Source organism: Phyllostomus hastatus, unplaced genomic scaffold (genome assembly GCF_019186645.2).
Source record: "Phyllostomus hastatus isolate PE091 unplaced genomic scaffold, TTU_PhHast_1.1 phas_contig_34, whole genome shotgun sequence".
Lineage (NCBI taxonomy): Eukaryota > Metazoa > Chordata > Mammalia > Chiroptera > Phyllostomidae > Phyllostomus > Phyllostomus hastatus.
In genome coordinates this window covers 24,051,268-24,068,928 of record NW_025333857.1, presented here as the reverse complement: position 1 = coordinate 24,068,928, position 17,661 = coordinate 24,051,268, and the positions used below count along the sequence as shown (strand labels likewise).

Genomic DNA, 17,661 nt, shown 5'->3' with positions numbered 1-17,661 from the left:
TTTGATGGGGCATCGTAGCTACATTTTAAATAAGAGTCCTCATCCCTGAGCGGTGTAATCTGAAGCATTTATAAAATAATCTGCTGTCAATGATTTGTTCAAAATAATGCAGAAGGGAAGTATATAGAAGGTATGAATGGGCAGAACCAGCAGTAAACAAATATTGTTTGGGACTGGGTAATAGGCACATGAGGGTTTGTATAGTCTGTTTTGCTTTTTTATGTGTTAGAAAGTCTCTCATAAAAAGTTTTAAAACAATGTAAAAACTAGTCTAAAAATAGAGATTGCTTTGTGTAATATTCTATGACAAATGTATGACTTTCCATGTCTATTCTTTTTTCAAATATTTTATTTATTTACTTTTTTTAGAGAGAGGGGAAGGGAGGGAGAAAGAGGGGGAGAGAAACATCAATGTGTAGTTGCCTCTTGTGCTCCCCTCACTGGGGACCTTGCCCACAACCCAACCATGCACCTGAATGGGAATTGAACCAGTGACTCTTCAGTTCGCAGGCCGGCGCTCAATCCAGAGTCACACTATCCATGTCTATTTTTATTCAAGGTAATATTTGAAACACCTAGCATCATGTCTCTTTACTCTCCCTTCCCACTATCTCTCATGCTTTACCAGTTACTTCTTCAAGGTGTATTCCATGTGAAGACAAGAGTATATGAACCTGCTTCCCATTTCTTTCTCCTGTCTTCTATTCATTCCAACTATTACTCAAAATATAAGCTAATAAGAGTTGACAAGTATAAACGCAATGCTAAAAAAATACTTCAATGAAAGGAAAACACTAAATCATTAGGTAAAATTAAACATGAAACAATATTACTATATCCTGAAGCATCAGTCCTCAAAGTTTATTGTGCATAAAAATCAATTTGAGAGCTTATTAAAAATGTAGATTCCTAATCCCTACTCTGAGATTCTGAAATAACAGATTTAACATGCTATTCTGGGGCCAAGGAATCTGCTTCTAAATGCCATTCTAATGCTGGCAAATCTGGGAAACATTCACTTCAAAATCTTTGAAAATGATCTTAGAACTTATGTAGAATGTGAAACTGTTCACCACTTACTGCTTACTTTCAGATCAATATTCATAGAAATCAAACAACAAACCAAGCAAAAAGAGTCCCTCACAGATTTTACATTCTAGTTAGAAAGGAGAAAAAGATACATGTAATTAAATCATACTACATGTTAAGATGCAATAAATGAAGGAAAACAAAGGAAGTTAAAAGGAATAGATAATGTCTAGGTAGAAGGATATTACTTTAATAGAATGCTCAGGAAAAGCTTACAGATAAGGTAGTATCAGATAAATAAGTGAGGGAGCCAGGAAATGAGTTTACCTGCTGTAGGAGGAGAGTCAAATGTAAATCTGTTTTTTCCTCAAGCACAAGTATTCAAGAAAAATATAAAATATGCTTTCAATTTTATTTATTGGTTATATTCTAATATATCTTCCACTTTCAGATGTTAAAAATTCAGTTTATGGATTAACATGGAAATAATCTATATTTGTATTTCTATGAGAAAACATTTCTATGTAGTAAGTTTTTCAGATGGTCTGCTTCTCTGCTTCAGTGCAAATGAAGTGGACTCTGTTCTTACTTATAAAGCAAAGATAAGAAAAGTCCCTGAATTCACCAGGAATTGTGTTTTCAGCAGAATTTTAGAGTCCCTTACTCTATTTGTTAGGCAATCCACCACCAAAATTAAAAAGCAATTTAAAAACATAAAACATGAGATGACACAGGGAGAATAATCCCAATATTCTACCTGCAGGCAAATTTTGGGGTAGAGATTTTCTTTCTGATATCAATCTCAAAAAACTGAGAATATACACCACTACCATTAAAGTCAATGTACTAGGATAGTATAAATTGTAAAATTTAAATAAAACTGTTCACATTCAAAGCTTTTGCAAACCCAAAGAAAACTGAAGTCTAGTAAATGAGATGTATCTGAGAGAGGGTGGGGGCTATCCTTTGGAAAGAAAAGATCCCCCAAATACTTTCTGGGCTAAATAACAAACCATACTTTCTGCATTACATCTTGACAGTGTTTTTTCATTCAATATACTTTAGAAGGTTTAAACTCTCACAGAACAGAAATATTAGTAAGTGCTTACAAATATGACAAGAGTAACAGTCAAGTAATATTACCTTAAACTGGTTTATCATAATTTATATTCTCTCTCTCTTTTTAATCTTGTACTGGGATGCCTACACAGAAATGAGTTCCCAGACATACATTTAAAGAACTATAAAAGCTATCAGAAAAGTTATTTTTGCCCAAAGAAGGTACTTTCAGATAACTGTACTCAAATGCTTTAAATATTAAAGTTTTGTTCTTAGCATTAGCTATTTCAAGTCCTTAAACCTGTAGCTATGGAATCTGTAGACTTAATATTTTGAACAATATTAAAATAAAATTGTAGAAAAAAGTTAGAAAGAGCAGAAGGGAAAATTAAAACTCACCCACAGTTCTACTATTCAGTTACAACATTTAACAAAAGTGTACTATCTTACAACTTTGGAGATAAATATTTTAAGTCTATTTTTTACTTATATATAGTTTATTCAAATTTATAAATATTGGAAACAGCCCTGCCTGGTTTCAGAAGCTGTAATCCCCCCATGGCTAAGGCTGCGTGAGCAACCTTGGGACCATAAGCCACTAGCAGACAAAGCTTATCTCCCTGGCAGGGGTGCCACCGCCTCTGCCCCTTTTACTTTACCCTGCCTGGCTCCCAGTGCACGATCCATTAGCCAATGACGGGTAAGATTCCTCAAGGGAGGGACGACCTAAGACAGGCACAATCACAAGGGGGCCCTCAGGGAAGGACTTGGAGAGCTATAGCAAAATGGGGTGATGGACCCTTGCCCCTCCGCTTTGACACAGCCTGAGTCCTCATTCTGTCTGCAAGAAGTCTCCTAATCTCTTGGCTGCCTTACTTCTCCTGCCTGACTTAAGCCTGAAACAATGACAGAGGACAGTGCAGCCCTATGCTGGAAAGGGCAGATTCCCTGGGGCGATCAGGGATAAGAAAGAATACACAAAATCCTGTGAAACCTGCTTTGCTAAGAATGCTCCCAATTTTCTGATATGGGTCTGACCAGGATAAGAGTTTGTTTCCCAAAGTTTTGTAGCCCTTTAGCTAACTGACCCCAACTCAGAATAAGCCCTCCTAGTTCTTTGTGTTATCTATTGTTTGATCCTTACTGCCTGACAATACTTAATGAGCTTTACCTGCATTCCTGTGCATAATGAATCCAATAAAAGCCCATTGAAGGAAAAGGCTCTTGACCCTTCTCCTTTGAGAGATCGGCCACTTTTCCTCCCCAAGCAGATCATGTCTTGGTAGACTTACTCTCAACTGTGGCAGCTGGGGGAGTCCTGCAGGTGGAGCCCCCACATACATGTAAATACTAATTTCTTTTAAATAAAATCTTTTTAAGCCTTAAATATGCTTATTGTAGAAAAATAGAGCATACAAAAAAGTTAAAAGAAAATGAAAAATAACTAGGATCTTTCTACTTAGTAATAACCAATATTAACACTTTGTTGGCTTTCCTAACTTCTTTTTTTCAGTGTAATACTTAATTTCTTGGTTTTTAAGCATGATTAATTCTGGAACACTCACAGGTCCCAGGTAGCAGATGATATACAAAGGGCTAGATGATAGGTAATACTACCACTGGGGTTTATTAGTCTTTCCCAATTTAAAAAAAAAAAAAGGAACCACCTCAAGTAACTTAATATGTATTTGAAGATTCATATTACTATGCAAGAGCCTTGGAAATGAAAACTGCTATTATTTGTTCCAAGCCACCTCTAATTTGTGGAGATAGCCTACAGATGATTTGAAAGCTAAAATACAACCATAAAGGGAACCCAATCCTCTCTCCAAAAACACGATTCCCCCCCTTCTCTGGTTTATTTTTCTAGAAACAAAAATAAATACAAGGGCCCAAATACAATGAGAAGCAGGCTATAAGGCAGAACACATTAGAATCTATTAGTGCATTTTTATTGTATTACACCTATATGATTCTCAAACTAATATTTTCAAATGGAACAAAACCTCCTAAAATAATAAAGCATGTAAGTTTACTATAAAATAATACCTTTTACTTATTCCAGAATAAATTCTTTTCAACTTTATTAACTGCCTCTTCTTAACAACCATTTCAGCTTTTAATACATTATACACTTTAATCATATTCCTTTTCAAAAAGATTATTTTTTTAGAGAAAGGGGAAGGAAGGGAGAAAGAGAGGAAGAGAAACATTGATTGGCTGCCTCTCCTATGTGCCCCAACTAGGGACCCAACAGCAACCCAGGCGTGTACCCTGCCCAGGAACTGAATCTGTGACCTTTCGCTTTGTGGAAGGACACCCAACCAACCAACCGAGCCACATCAGTCAGGGCTAAGCATATTCTTCTAAGCTTTCATCTTTCCAGTGAAGACACTCAATCCTCATACAAAGGTATGCCTTTAGTCCCCTTGTATTTTTACTAGACTCTGTCCTGGGCAATCTCTTTCACTACCATTCCTTCAACCATCATTCTTCTGCAGGTTAATTCCTAATTAAACATATCTAATCTACCCTACTCACTTTCCTGAGCTTCCAATAATTCTCAGTTGAGTTATTTTCAAATAAATGCCTCCTCTCATGCTCCCTCAGCATCACCATCACTTGGGATCGAATTCATTTTGGATTATCACCATTTCCTTCACATCCCACATCCAATAGCTTGCCACTTTGCTACTTTACCATTTTACCAGCTCTTTTTTTGAATATACCTCTTTTGTATCCTCACCAACTCTTTTGTTCCTTCTGCTTATTATCTTTTAATGGAATTGACTCAATAGCCTTTTAATTTGTTTCCTTTCTTCATTCTCTCTCCTTCAATTTCAACTTTCAAACTGCAAAATATTAGTAAAATCATGTCACACCCTTAGTTAAAACCTGTGATGGATCTACACTGCCTACATTTTAAATTCCTTAGGAAGCAATCAAGAATCTTCATAATTAGTCTCACCCTACCTTTCTAGACTTATCTGTCACTACAGCCCCTCATCGTCCTACACTCTAATTACTGGGTATAATCTATTCCTCTGGAATATTGTGTACTTTTCTGGCTCCATATGTTTAATTGTTTCTGTTTACCTACCACCTTGATGTAAGAAATAATGTCATATTTATTGTAATACCTATGGAGTTTTACTTATCATAGTTCAAATAACTGTTTAATGAACTCCTCAATTTCACCTATTCTATCCACCCTCCAAAACTTTAACCTCTACAGTAAAATCTAATAAAGTATTTTTCAATTCCAGCTCCCTACATTCCCCTTGTAGTTTTAACTCCTCTGTATTCCCCTCATACTCTACAATAAAGCCTTTTCAGCCAAATTAGTTTAATTCAGAAATGAAAAATAATTTTAACAAATATATATTATATTCAAGCTTTATTCTTACCAAAACATTTTAAATGGCCAAAGTTAAAATTTTAAGTTCAGCTCTGTTGGGGTCACTGGTGATGTCTCTTCTATAATTACAACCCTTTAACACTAGAAAGAACCATCTTCTCACTACATAGTAATATTTTTAAAGCTTTCAAAAATATTTTCAAATTTAAAAGCTTTCAAAAACATCATCATTTAAAATTTGCCAGAAGCAAAAATTCTTACTAATATCTGACAGTTTCTAAAGCATTGTTCAAGTATTCTCTATTTCTTTCCAGTTAGGCTTTCTCCCTATTTCTAATGTTAATTGATATTTCTTTCAGTTGCTTCAAATAAATGAGATTGCTTCTAAAATATAACATTCTTGAGACTAGATATGTTGTCTGTCTTAGTCCTAATTATATTACAAATAATACATTAACATATTGTTATGTATTAATATATATAGCTATAAACTATAAACACAGCACTATTAAAACCACCACAAAAAAATAAACAAGTTTAAAAATGATAAAATGAAATTAGAATATACCTAAGTTGTATTATTTTCTTTCCTTACCCTAATCAATCATCCTGCATATCTCCTGGGGTGTAGACTACTCTGGAGACCACACTGTAGCCATACAGAAGTACCTGTAGTTCTCAGAAACACTATACTGTTTCATGTATTGAATTCACTGCAGTTCAGCATTCTTGAATGCCCATTTTAAACCCTCCAAAAAACCCCATTAGCAATATTCAACTTTAAGAACCAGTTCAAGTATAAACTTCTCTATGATACCTTGTACTACCGTTGTCTCCTTCCTCCTTCACCTTCCTCCTCTCAATTGCCATTCACAGGCTTCTCCCCTCCCCTTCAGATTTAGAGCTCCTTCCTCTTAAGTTCTCCTGTACCTTGCTTACATGTCTATTATAGAACCATTATCTTTTTTTTAAGTATGTTTCCCTACTTGACTATAAATCACTAAGACCTGAGAACTTACCTTTTTATCTCAGGGACTTGAATGTCTAGCTCTGGCAGATACTCTCATATACAAACAACTAAGCTAGCTTAGCACTCACATAGCACAAATGCAGAAACTGAGATCAAGTAATACAATGAGTCCAAAGTACTAATGTCACTAGGCTCTCTATAATATCACATCCTTTTTACCAAGGTACAAAATGTACTTTGTTTTGTGCTCACTAAAAGGTTCACTAATATGTGGAGCAGATATAAAGTTCTCCTTACTGTAAATTTGAAAGTAAGAGTTAGCCCTGGCTGGTGTGGCTCAGTGGACTGAGTGCTGGCTTGCAAACCAAAGGGTCACTGGTTGGATTCGGGGTCAGGGCACATGCCTGGGTTGCAGGCCAGGCTACCAGTAGGGGGCGAGTAACAGGCAACCACACATTGATGTTTCTCTCCCTCCCTTCCCCTCTGTCAAAAAAAATAAATTAAATAAAATCTTAAAAAAAAAAAAGAGTTAACTCAATATCTCATATGAGAAGACAAAAGAAAACTTAATAATATCTAATGTTTATTACTAAAATATCACATACAACTTATTTATAAATAAGGTATCTGAATAAGTTATGCTGAAAATCATATTCATATGGACAGTTTATACACTATTGTTCTGGAACATCTATGTATTGTAATTACATACCAAAGAGTTGCAACTGATGCTTTTTCTCAGATTTTAGGCTAGTACATAAAAATAAATGATTTCCTATTATCAAGAAGTATGGTCTGGCAAACCTGTTATTTACAAAATGTTTACATACACCAAACAAGTGAGAGACTCAAAACTTCATCTGTTTGACCATCACATTACTTTTTGCTCCTAAAATAAAATCATTTTATCTCTACCTGGCTGGTATGGCTCAGTTGGTTGGGCACAGTCCTTGAAACAGAAAGGTTACCTACCGATCAGGGCACATGCCCGATCTGCAGGTTCAGTCCCCAGTTGGGGTGCATAAGGAGGACAGACAATTGATGTTTCTCTCCCTCTCTTTCCCCCTTCCTTCCCCTCTATCTAAAATTAAAAAAATAATAATAAAAATAATAATTTTATTTCTCTTGAACTAATAATACCAGAAATATGTTTATAAACAACAGAATGTTATAAAGTTTAATTTCTAACTGTGGATTCTACTAAGTCATATTGGAATGAACGTTAGCCATGGGGATTCTAAGCATTTAGAAATTTACCTTTATGTGAAAGAGAAAGTCTCCCTGCTCTTTTGTGGGACTCAAAAAAATTATTTATTATACACACTATGCTTTTGAAAATAGCTACAGTTCACTCAAACCTACATGCTACTTCTTAGCACTTTCAAACAGCCATTCACATGCCTTGTTCTAAATCCTGTTTCTATAACTGTAAAGTGGACGATTGGATTAAATAAAATCTATGGTTCCTTCCAGGTTTAAAATCTTGTGACAGTAATTTGGAGTATATTTTACTACTTAAAAATAACAACACGTGTATGGATTATTTTCTATGTTGGTCATAACTATTGTACAAAGCACTGAGGAGTCAAGGATAACAAATACAATACCCAAATATACTAACAAAATATTAAAAATAATTTACAAAGCAAATTTGTAAATAATTATTCTGTTACCAAATACTTTATGAAAGGATTCAATAGTTTCCTTAGTTTAAATAGAGCTTGCCTAATGACTGTTAACTACTGTTTTCAATGAAAGAAGTCACTGCGGAGAAAACAACATAGAGAAGCCAGTGACAGATTATTTTAAAATTGCAAAAATAAATCAAGGGCCAAAAAATTAACACAACTTTTCAGGAGCTATTCCATAAAAACACCAGTACAATGCCCAGTTTCAGATATGAAGAAAATATTCCTTTTATTCAACTACTACTATAATGGTTAACACATTGGACTGACTATTGGACTGGCACCATTGACTTTACATTTAACTCATTTAATCCTACAGCAACCCCAAGAGGTAGGTATGATTATTATCCCCCTTTTACAGATGAGGGAACGAACACCAGAAAGGTAAAACAACTTGTTCAAGTTCACTTCAGCTAGTAAAGAAAGAGTCAAACTATTATTCGACTACTATTTCCAACAAGTGAATTATTTTTCTATTTCGAAAAAATTGCCACTTGAGATATTAACTTGGCTTGCATAAATTACACAACTATTATAAGTTAATATGATTATTTTCGTAGCTTCCATTATTTCCTCTTATAAAGAAAAATAGCCGACTGTTACGGGTAGGGTACACCCCTAGCACAGTGCCACCTGAATTGCCTATAATTTCTGGTAGAATAAACACAAATACCTAAACGTATTAACAGTTTTCCGTTGATGCACTCACTATTGTTGCAAAAATTCAGTCTCCTCAGATGAAACAGAAAAAAGATCAGGAATATACCAAAGTAATCATTAGCCGTTTAATAATTCCATAAGTCTCTGATAGCCGACGTGGGTAGAAAAACGATATTATTGTTTTTAATGGTCTGAAACAAACCACCTTTTTACATGAGCTAAAATTATTGTCCTAACGATATCTCATGCCCAAACTGTCTAGAAGATGCAGGTCCAACTTCCATCCTACTAAAACTTTTCCTCCGCCTACCACTATAAGTCTTCCTACGGGCATGATTTCACTTTATATCTACACACTTTACCTGCTCTTCGGCTCTGGCCTCGGCTTCCTTCTCAAGTTCTTTTCATCTGAGTGCTGGGTTCGTGCACCCAGATCCACTACACCCCAGCGGACCCCCGCCCAGCGCTACTGCTCCTCCCAGGGTTCTCCAGCACGGACTCAGCACCTATCAGCAGCGCCCCCCGGCCTCAGGCCCAACCCATCCTCGGACACGTGTTAGGGTGTGTTTGTGTCAGTCCGTCAGTCCCACCTGGGACTGGGCTCACTTACCGAGAGAGAAGCGCCAACTTCTGCTCCAGCATCATCTCCAGCTTCTGGCCCTGTCTGGACATCCAATGGTCCACACCATGCAGGCGGTAGCACATCTCCAGCATCGACCTAAAGTCTGCCACGAACTCGGTGATGCCCCGGTACTGGCCACTACTGAACTTCTCCTCCATCTTCAGCAGACACATGCCCTGCCCCAGCTGTGGCGGGAGGGAGCGACTGCTCCGGCCCCTGCTGCGCGGCCCCTCGGCCGCCTCCTCCTCTCCGGTGGCAACGCCCCCCAAGGGCTGCAAGAAGGGGGCGGTGAGGCCCCGGTGCTTTTCCTGCAGGAACTCTCCCAGGATACGGTAGCCCTGCTGCAGTTCGTAGTTTAGTTCTTGCTCCTTACAGCCACCGCCCCCGACCACCATCACCACCTCCTCCTCCTGGTCGTCCGTGTCTTCCAGCGAAGAGGCGCTCCTCCCTCCGGCGGGCCCTAAGGCCGGGGCCACCACTGCCAACTCCTCCTCGTCCTCTTCCTCGGCCGGCGGCGGCCGCTCCTCCTCCCCCGCTGGCTTCATCTCCCCCAGGGTTCTGGGCACGCTCACGCCCCCCGGCAAGCCCAGGTTGGGCGAAGTAGAGCGGCTGCTCGAGGCGCCGGCTGGGGGGGGGGGGGAAGCGTGAGCGCGGGCCGCTTCCTCAGGGCTCAGCCGCACCGCGCAGACCCAGCCGCATCGGGCCTCGCTCTCCTCAGCAGCCGGCTCCACTCAGTGAGCGCGGGGGTCTTGAGCTCGCCGCCAGCGGGGCGGGGTTACATGGCGCGCGGGGGATGGGGGAGAGAAGAGGAGAGCCTAGGTGCCCTCCTCTCCCCTCCCCCCGGCAGCGGTGCGCGCGGCCCTCACTTGCCTCACTCCTCAGCGCCCCGCCCGCTCTTCACCGGCCAGGCCAGGCTTGGCCGCCGGGGCCTCGGCGCCCCACCCCCTCCCTGGCCGGCTAAGGGACTGGGAGGGGGCGAGACGGAAGGGGGGGGGTCTCCTCTCGCCTCCCCAGAGTAGGCCACAGCGCTGGGCCTCGGAATCTCGGTCTCCTCCTCCTCAGCTCCCTGACACCCCCTCCCGCCCCTCTCTACCTGCGGGGCACTCGGGCAAGGAGGAGGCGGTGCGCGGACCCAGCCCGGCGACAACTGTCAGTTAGAAGCCCCGCTGGGCGGTGGGCTGGGGGGGTGTAGGGGGAGGAGGCAAGGGGAGGGGCAGAGAGAGAAGAGGGAGGGCACTCAGGTCCCCACTCCCCCCCCGACTGGAGAGAGCTGTGGAAAGAAGCGAAGAAAAGGGAATCGTCGCCATCTACGGTGCGCAAGCGTATTAGAACAACCCGCCCCCTTCGTGTCCCGCCCCGCTACGGGAAAGCCGGGACATCGGCTATCTATAGGTCCTGAGGCACGGTAGGCTGCGCGGGCCAATGATGTCATCAGCTTGTAGACAACTGTAAGGGCGGAGTGGAGAGGGAAGCAAGGCGCCTGCGCAGCTTTACACGCCACCTCCAGAAAGAAGCCGAAGGGCTTTTAAAAGTAATTGCTGAAGGAGGATACTTCTTTTGCGAGAGACCTATACTACTAAAAACTAAAATTAACCCAGACAGAACCTGCTAGATAACTTTTGTTAATAGCAAATGAAAAGGCACAAAATGTAGATCCTTTCCAACTGTAATTTACATTTTCTTTGCACACAGCCTCCCCCTTGGGATAAGTGAGTTTTTAACATAAAACGAGAATTTTGAAAAGTGTAAAAAAGGAGTTCAAGAATTCGACTAACTGAAACATATGTCCACATGCAAGAGAAAAGGATATCATTTGTAGAAGTCGGATTTCTGCAACTCCTGTCTCCAGTTAATAACATCAATTCCTATTTTGGAAACTAACCTCATGTTTTTCGTTAAAAGGAAAACGCAGATCTCCACATTCTTGAGATTTGCTAAGAATAAAGGAATATATCCTTTGGACTAAAAACAGTTTTCAAATATTTCAAGTCTAAGCTGCACAGCATTAGCTATTAAATAGTCGTTAGTGTGGCCTTACAAACTCACTACACATTTTTGTTTGAGATAATGTCTAAAAAGTGGACCCATCATCCCATTAATTTATGTGTTGTTTAAAAGTAAGTGGGCAGAAAGGAACTAATGGTTCCTTAAAGCAGACATTACTATTTTCTCATGTTCTGTTTGAAAGATGCACATAATACTTTCTATTTAAGAACAAGAAATAATGCATTTTTAAAAGTAAAAACTACATAACTAAGTGGTCAAGATATTCTGACTCTTGAGACTCTTTTCCATTAAAGACATTTGCACTTTATTAACACAGCATTCTCTCCTCAGAGCCTATAGATGTACATCAGCTCACACAAACAAAGGTAGGTAATTACTTCAGCAACCGGCAAACAAAAAATATGTCTGACTGGCCATCCCTCATTTCCTTTGACAAAGCCCAAAAATGTGGATCCACACTACAACAGCAAATAACCCCTTTCCTCTTTAGCAACCAGTCCAATTTCAGGACTCTCAGATACTAGCTTGCATTTGTTAAACCCTGTACCCCTCATATCTCCCTTAATTCTCACAACAATCCTATCAGCTCAGTATTATTCGTATTTTACAGATAAAGAAACTGATGCTTAACAAAGTAGTTTCCCAAATTTCAAATCTAGGTCTGTCATACTTGGAAATTCTCCAGGGGCCCAATTCCTAGTTATCTGGCAGACTTTCCAATTCTTCATGTACAAGAGTGTAGGAAATAGCAAGGAATCTTGACCAAGAACTTCTTAATTAAGGAATATTAAGATAAAGAAGTATGACTGAGTTGAAGGAACCTAGTTGTAGGTCATGAAGAAACCAAGATGATTGTGACAAGGTCTTTGAACTTAAAAAAATTCATATATATATATATATATATATATATATATATATATATATATATATATAAATGAATGAAATATGTTGATTGTAGGTAAATTAGAAAATAGAGATAAATGAGTTTCAAGAAAAATGGTCATTTAATCCTACTACCCAGAGAAAACTTTTGTGAATATTTTGTGGTGGGATTTTTGTATTTATTTATTCTTTTTCATTTATCTTAAATAAACTTAAAATTGTGACTATGCTGTACTTAAAGTCCTTTTCTCCCCCCCATTAATAATAAGTAATTGTACAGAATGGAAAGGAACTGCCTATCTAAAATTTCACCTTCATGTCTCTAACCACAATGGCCTTGATGGCCTGTTTATCTGAACTGGTAGGGGACAAACTGGATATTCTAATATAAAAAGAATTCCAAACCATAAAAAAGAACAGCGGAAATACAAACAATAGTTAAATAATAGCTACCATTTATTAAGCACGTACTGGTTCTTAAATACTTGCTAACATACACAGTACTCACAATTGCCCCAGGAAATCGTGACAGATGTATTTTTAAAATTTGGATCAATGATTTGCTGAGTAGAAAGCTTTTTCTACCCTACAAAAGCTTAACATTAAAGACTGACGTTCCAATTAATATAATTAACCCTAGGTTTCTAGAACTGTTTTCTTATAATGCATATGTAACATGACTGGTCTCAAAGCTGTTTTCTTTTTCATGTTTAAAAATAAAATTAATTTTGCTTCCCTTTTATTTTCACAATAGAATACTCCTTAGCACTACTATAGAACCTATTAAGAACTTCAAAATGGATGTGTATTTAAGCCCCATTTTAAATCAGGGCTTCTGTTCTTGTTGAGCCACTCTGCAGGAGAAAAATAGCATACATACACAAGACAATATTCTGCTCAAACAAATAACACTGACTGACTGTCACAAATATTCATTACTTTCTATTTGTCAAACACTGTGTTATACAGTATGTCATGATGTAGTACCAATGTTAGATGTACCAGGACACCCTTTTCAATAACCATGGTTCCTAGAGTCCTGAATAACTTAATAACTTACAGAGGAGTCTAAGAACATTCTAAAATTTTTATAACTCTCAGCTGAACACTGGGAAATAGAACATGGATATGTCTCACCCAGTTCTGAGGAAGACATTATAAAGGAGTTCATATACATTATATAGAAAACTCCCCATATCCACTGCAGTATCTCAAAACTCTCCCAATTGCAGTGTCCTCCCTTTACCATAAAAACTAGGATTATCATCAAGGAAGAATAAGCCTATAACTACCCTTCACCCAAAATTCCAAAGATGTTTGTCCTGTAAGTTCTCCTGTCCTAACTTTGTGAGCTCTTAGCATCTTGTGATAGCATGACATCTTGACACCAAGTATATTGCTTGCCCAGCATCAATAATTCAGACATACTGACAGTTTATATACTTAGCACAACTAAGGGAAAGGTGACAAACATTCTATGACAATGGAAGCACAGGTTATCACCAAGATCTGCGTTTACAGGATAAAACATGCAAAGTGAACAGAAGGCTATAACACTGACTAATCCTGGAGGAACATGTGGAAGAAATACAAACTGTTTATCAGAGAGAGAACAGTTCTCTCAATTTAAATGAAATCCATTCACAAGACATATTTGGAGTTACTTTTAAGGTAGATTATATTCAAGTGATATTAAAGTGCTTCAAGCAAAATTCAGCAACTCCTGTAAGGCTTCCTGATGCTCACCATCTAGTTGGGATATGCATTCCAACCACAATTCTTCAGAAGTCTGTACCTGACGCACGACATTGGCTAGGCGTTTGGCACATGGATCTTCATAGTTAAGAGTCTCATTAATTTTTCCTTCTGCAATTATACTGATTATTTTGGGAAGATTGGAATTATTTGGACCAAGTACAACTGGGTGGTTACTTTCAATTAAGTCACAGAGAAAACTCAAAGTCTGAATAGCTTCCTCTTTATCCTCCTGCAGTGGAAGCCATGACAACCAGTATGGAAGAACTTCATCTACATTTACACAGCTAGGCTTAAACCTCAAAATCTTGCCTACTGCTGAGATACAGTTCTCTGTAGCAATGACATTTTTTTTAGTTTTGGAACTTGCACACTTAATAACTTTTACCAGCAATGGAACAGCCTCTGAACATAAAGAATGATAATCATCTCCACCAAACTGTGCCATAACACCTAGGCCATAAGCAGCAGCTTGCCTGACTTCAGGGTTGTTATCTCGCATATTTAGTAGCATTGGCCACCGAAAGTATTCTACATATTTAAATGAGGTTGGACTACAGTGCTCTATAATATCATCAAATATGCACAATCCCCACTGTCTGTCTGGCCATGGCCTACTAGAACAAATTAGATTCACAATTAATGGAAGCAGTTGTTCAAACCATGGTAAAATCTTTTCTTTGTAAGTACTAAATAATGAGTGCAAAATATCTGATACTTTGGTCAGAATGTAAACATCACATTCATCCTCATCTTGCAAGGACATTTCAACCTGTTGATCATAGTTTTCATCCTGTCTTTTAACTTGTCTCAGTTCTTGGTTTTTAAAGTGCCCCTCAAGTTTTGCTTTCAATATCTCTCCCAGTTCTTCCAAGTGTTCATCATTAAGGCACCCATCTCCCATTACTTCAATGGACTTTGCAAAAGAACTCATTATTTCTGAGAGTACATCTTTATCAGGTTCAGTCCCAATTGCCTTGATTAAGGGATCACATATGAATTGCCACATCTGTGCAAGATACTCTGGGCCACGAATTCTTGCACATTCCAGGAGAACAGGCATGGACTCAGCTGCTGCCACTCTCACATTGTCATGGAAATAAAATTTCAATAAAGGAACCATCAGCCTTACAATTTGTTCTGTATAGTCCACAAGTCCTTCCCTTAATTCCTTAGCATAGTAAACCAGCATTTGGCAAGCAGTTGCTTTTGCTTCAAGTCCTGAAGTTTTAATTCCAAAACTTTGCTGGTCTCCAAGATTTACAAATTGCCAGCCATCATCATCACTCATATTCTCCACATCTTGTGTGTCTAAGAGAGCAACGTCAGGTTTAGCCGAAGCAGTTTTAATAAGAGGCTCGATAACCAGTGGGAGGTACTGTTGAAAATCATTTCCAAGAATTTTACACATTCTAGCCCATGCTGAAACCATATAAGAGGTCTGGGGGTCATCATCTTCCACATTATTTAAATCTGATTGTGTCAACAATAGCTGCATCACATTTGATGCATCTTGCATAAATTTTTCCTTCCCAACAGCAAGACCAACATGGCTAATGCATTCAATAGTTTTTCCTTTCAGAAGCTTGAGTTCCTTTTGAACAGCAAGTTCAACAATGTGCTTTAGTGATGGCATAAATATATCATAATATGGAACAAATTTTTCTTCTATTGTATCTGCAACTGAGGCTATGGTTGTCACAAGCTGTTCCAAGGCCAACTTAGTTCCATTCCGAATCAACTCTTGAAGTTTAATCACCAAGATGGAATGTAGATTTCTCACCATACTATCCAAATATAGAACTAGCAATGACTTGGGGCAGTCTTCAATAAAAATAACAAGTGCAGAAGCTGCATGTGATTGTACACGCTGATTACCTTGATTTTCCATGGTTCGCAACAGAGCCACAATCACTGTTTCATGGAATTTCTTTTGGAAGTTAGGTGCAAAATCTGTAGCCATCTGTCCAAGTGTAGTACAGGCAGCAGCCCTCACCCTTGGATGAGGATCCTGAAGAAAAAGCAAAACAGAGTTAACTGTTTCATCTAGAATTGGTTCCATTTGCTGATGGCATCCTTCTCCAATGGCAGATAAGGCCATTAATCCAGCATGTCGATATTTCCAGTCAGGGCTCTGAAGCATCTGCATAATATGCTCCTTAGTGATTGGTAAAACAAGTTTTCCACCAAGCCCACAAGCCAGTCTGTCTAGTGCACTCTCAGCAGCAACTGCATTGCTGTCAAAATCATCTTCTTCCATTTCATCAGCATTTACCCAGTCCTCATCATCTTGTAGATCAACCATCATTCCTAATATATGAGGAATTGCCTGTGCAATAATATTTGTATGTTTTTTCAACATTGGGGTTGCAGTTTCAGACAAGGTCACTATTACTTCAAGGGCCAATTGGCGTTGCAGGTTACTAAGTCTAGAGTCTCCACACAACTTTAGACTCAACTTGAGAGTCTCTTCTAAATAAGGACCCAAGTATTTAGGTACAGTATCTGCAATCTCAACAAGGGATTCTAGCACTGAATCGTCATCCTGGTAGCATGAGTCATTCACAGCCTGTAAGATTCCAGGAAGCAAGTCTGCAAAGTCTTTGAAAAGAGCAATATTATTCTCATTGGCAAGTACAAATGCAGCTGCAGCTCTAGCGGATAATGTCCTGATTGCTGGATGTTCTTGATCTTGAATACACTGGTCCAACAACCGTTTGATGATATCCAAATCATGCCGCTCTTCGTTCCCAAAAATCCCAGGAAAGTGCCAGAAAACATGAAGTGCTACTTCCCACAGAACCACATTTTTAGAGTAGATTGAATCAATAAGAAACTTCAGACCTTCTGGCCAGTGGTTAGTGCCATCCTCATCTATCAAATTCCTGGCCAACACGGCAAAAATATCACAAAGTTTTTTCCTCATACTAGCATGTGTTTCTAACTTAACAGCCAGTATCAGTTCAATCTTGACATCTCTCTGAACATCAGAAGGCAGATTTGGATAGACTTCCTCAAACCCAGAGGACAAAAGCCGTCGTAGCAGTGCGGCAGCCATTTGTCTCACCTCATAACCTGCTCTTCTATTTCTGACAGCATCTAAGAGGAATGTAGTCTTACACAGACCTGGAATATTTTCATAGATTTCCTCTGCCTGCCTCCGCACCATACAGCTTGGATTGATAAGGTTCTTCAGAAGCTGATAAAACTCTTGCTTTCCCGACACGGTGGCCGGTAACCCTGCTGCCCCGGCCGCCGCCATCGCGTTCTGTCAAAGCTACCGCGACTAAGAAGGAAGGAGGGGGGTCTGTGACTCCCAGCAGTGACGCAAGCAAGGCGCCGGCGGGAATGGGCGGGGCCACTCCTTCCTTTGCTGCCGGGTTAACCGGGCTGCGCTTTGGGAGGTGGGGGAGCCGAGTGCCAGGGATACGTGGGACCCAGTTGGGGACTAGGGGCATCCTTTATCTGTTTTCCAATCAGATAGCAGTGCGCCTGCAGAGAGGCGGGGGGGGAAGGAAAGAAAATTGTGATATTGATTGTATTAGAATGAGATTATGGGTGATTTCCCGCCTTTATTTCTAAACTGTCTCTATAGTTACAGTTTAATTTTAAAACAATAAGTACACCTTGA

The 17,661-nt window shown here is 39.4% G+C and overlaps 2 protein-coding genes across 3 annotated transcripts in view; both read right to left on the bottom strand.

Annotated features, from left to right (window-relative positions):
* KIAA2026 (KIAA2026 ortholog) overlaps nucleotides 1–10,765 on the bottom strand; it is a 131,494-nt gene extending 120,729 nt beyond the window's left edge. Inside the window, exons 1-2 of the mRNA XM_045840495.1 lie at nucleotides 10,750–10,765; nucleotides 9,375–10,116 (exon numbers count right to left, since the gene is read on the bottom strand). Coding sequence (XP_045696451.1) covers nucleotides 9,375–10,116; nucleotides 10,750–10,765 — 758 coding nt within the window. The remainder of the gene's footprint in view (nucleotides 1–9,374; nucleotides 10,117–10,749) is intronic.
* Nucleotides 10,766–12,713: 1,948 nt separating this feature from the next.
* Nucleotides 12,714–17,301, bottom strand: RANBP6 (RAN binding protein 6). 2 transcript variants are annotated; one of them, XM_045840780.1, is made up of 2 exons: nucleotides 17,157–17,301; nucleotides 15,830–16,041 (listed from the first exon to the last, which is right to left on the bottom strand). In XM_045840780.1, the coding sequence occupies exons 1-2, from the start codon at nucleotides 17,290–17,292 to the stop codon at nucleotides 15,971–15,973; spliced, it is 207 nt and encodes a 68-aa protein (XP_045696736.1). In that variant the 5' UTR covers nucleotides 17,293–17,301; the 3' UTR covers nucleotides 15,830–15,970. The 2 variants fall into 2 exon arrangements, with proteins under 2 accessions (XP_045696734.1, XP_045696736.1); XM_045840778.1 differs by having other exon boundaries at nucleotides 12,714–17,301.
* Between the last annotated feature and the right edge of the window lie 360 nt (nucleotides 17,302–17,661).

Coding starts and splice junctions, on each gene's coding strand:
- RANBP6 (XM_045840778.1), bottom strand. CDS start 17,292: ATGGCGGCGGCCGGGGCAGCAGGGTTACCGGCCACCGTGTCGGGAAAG.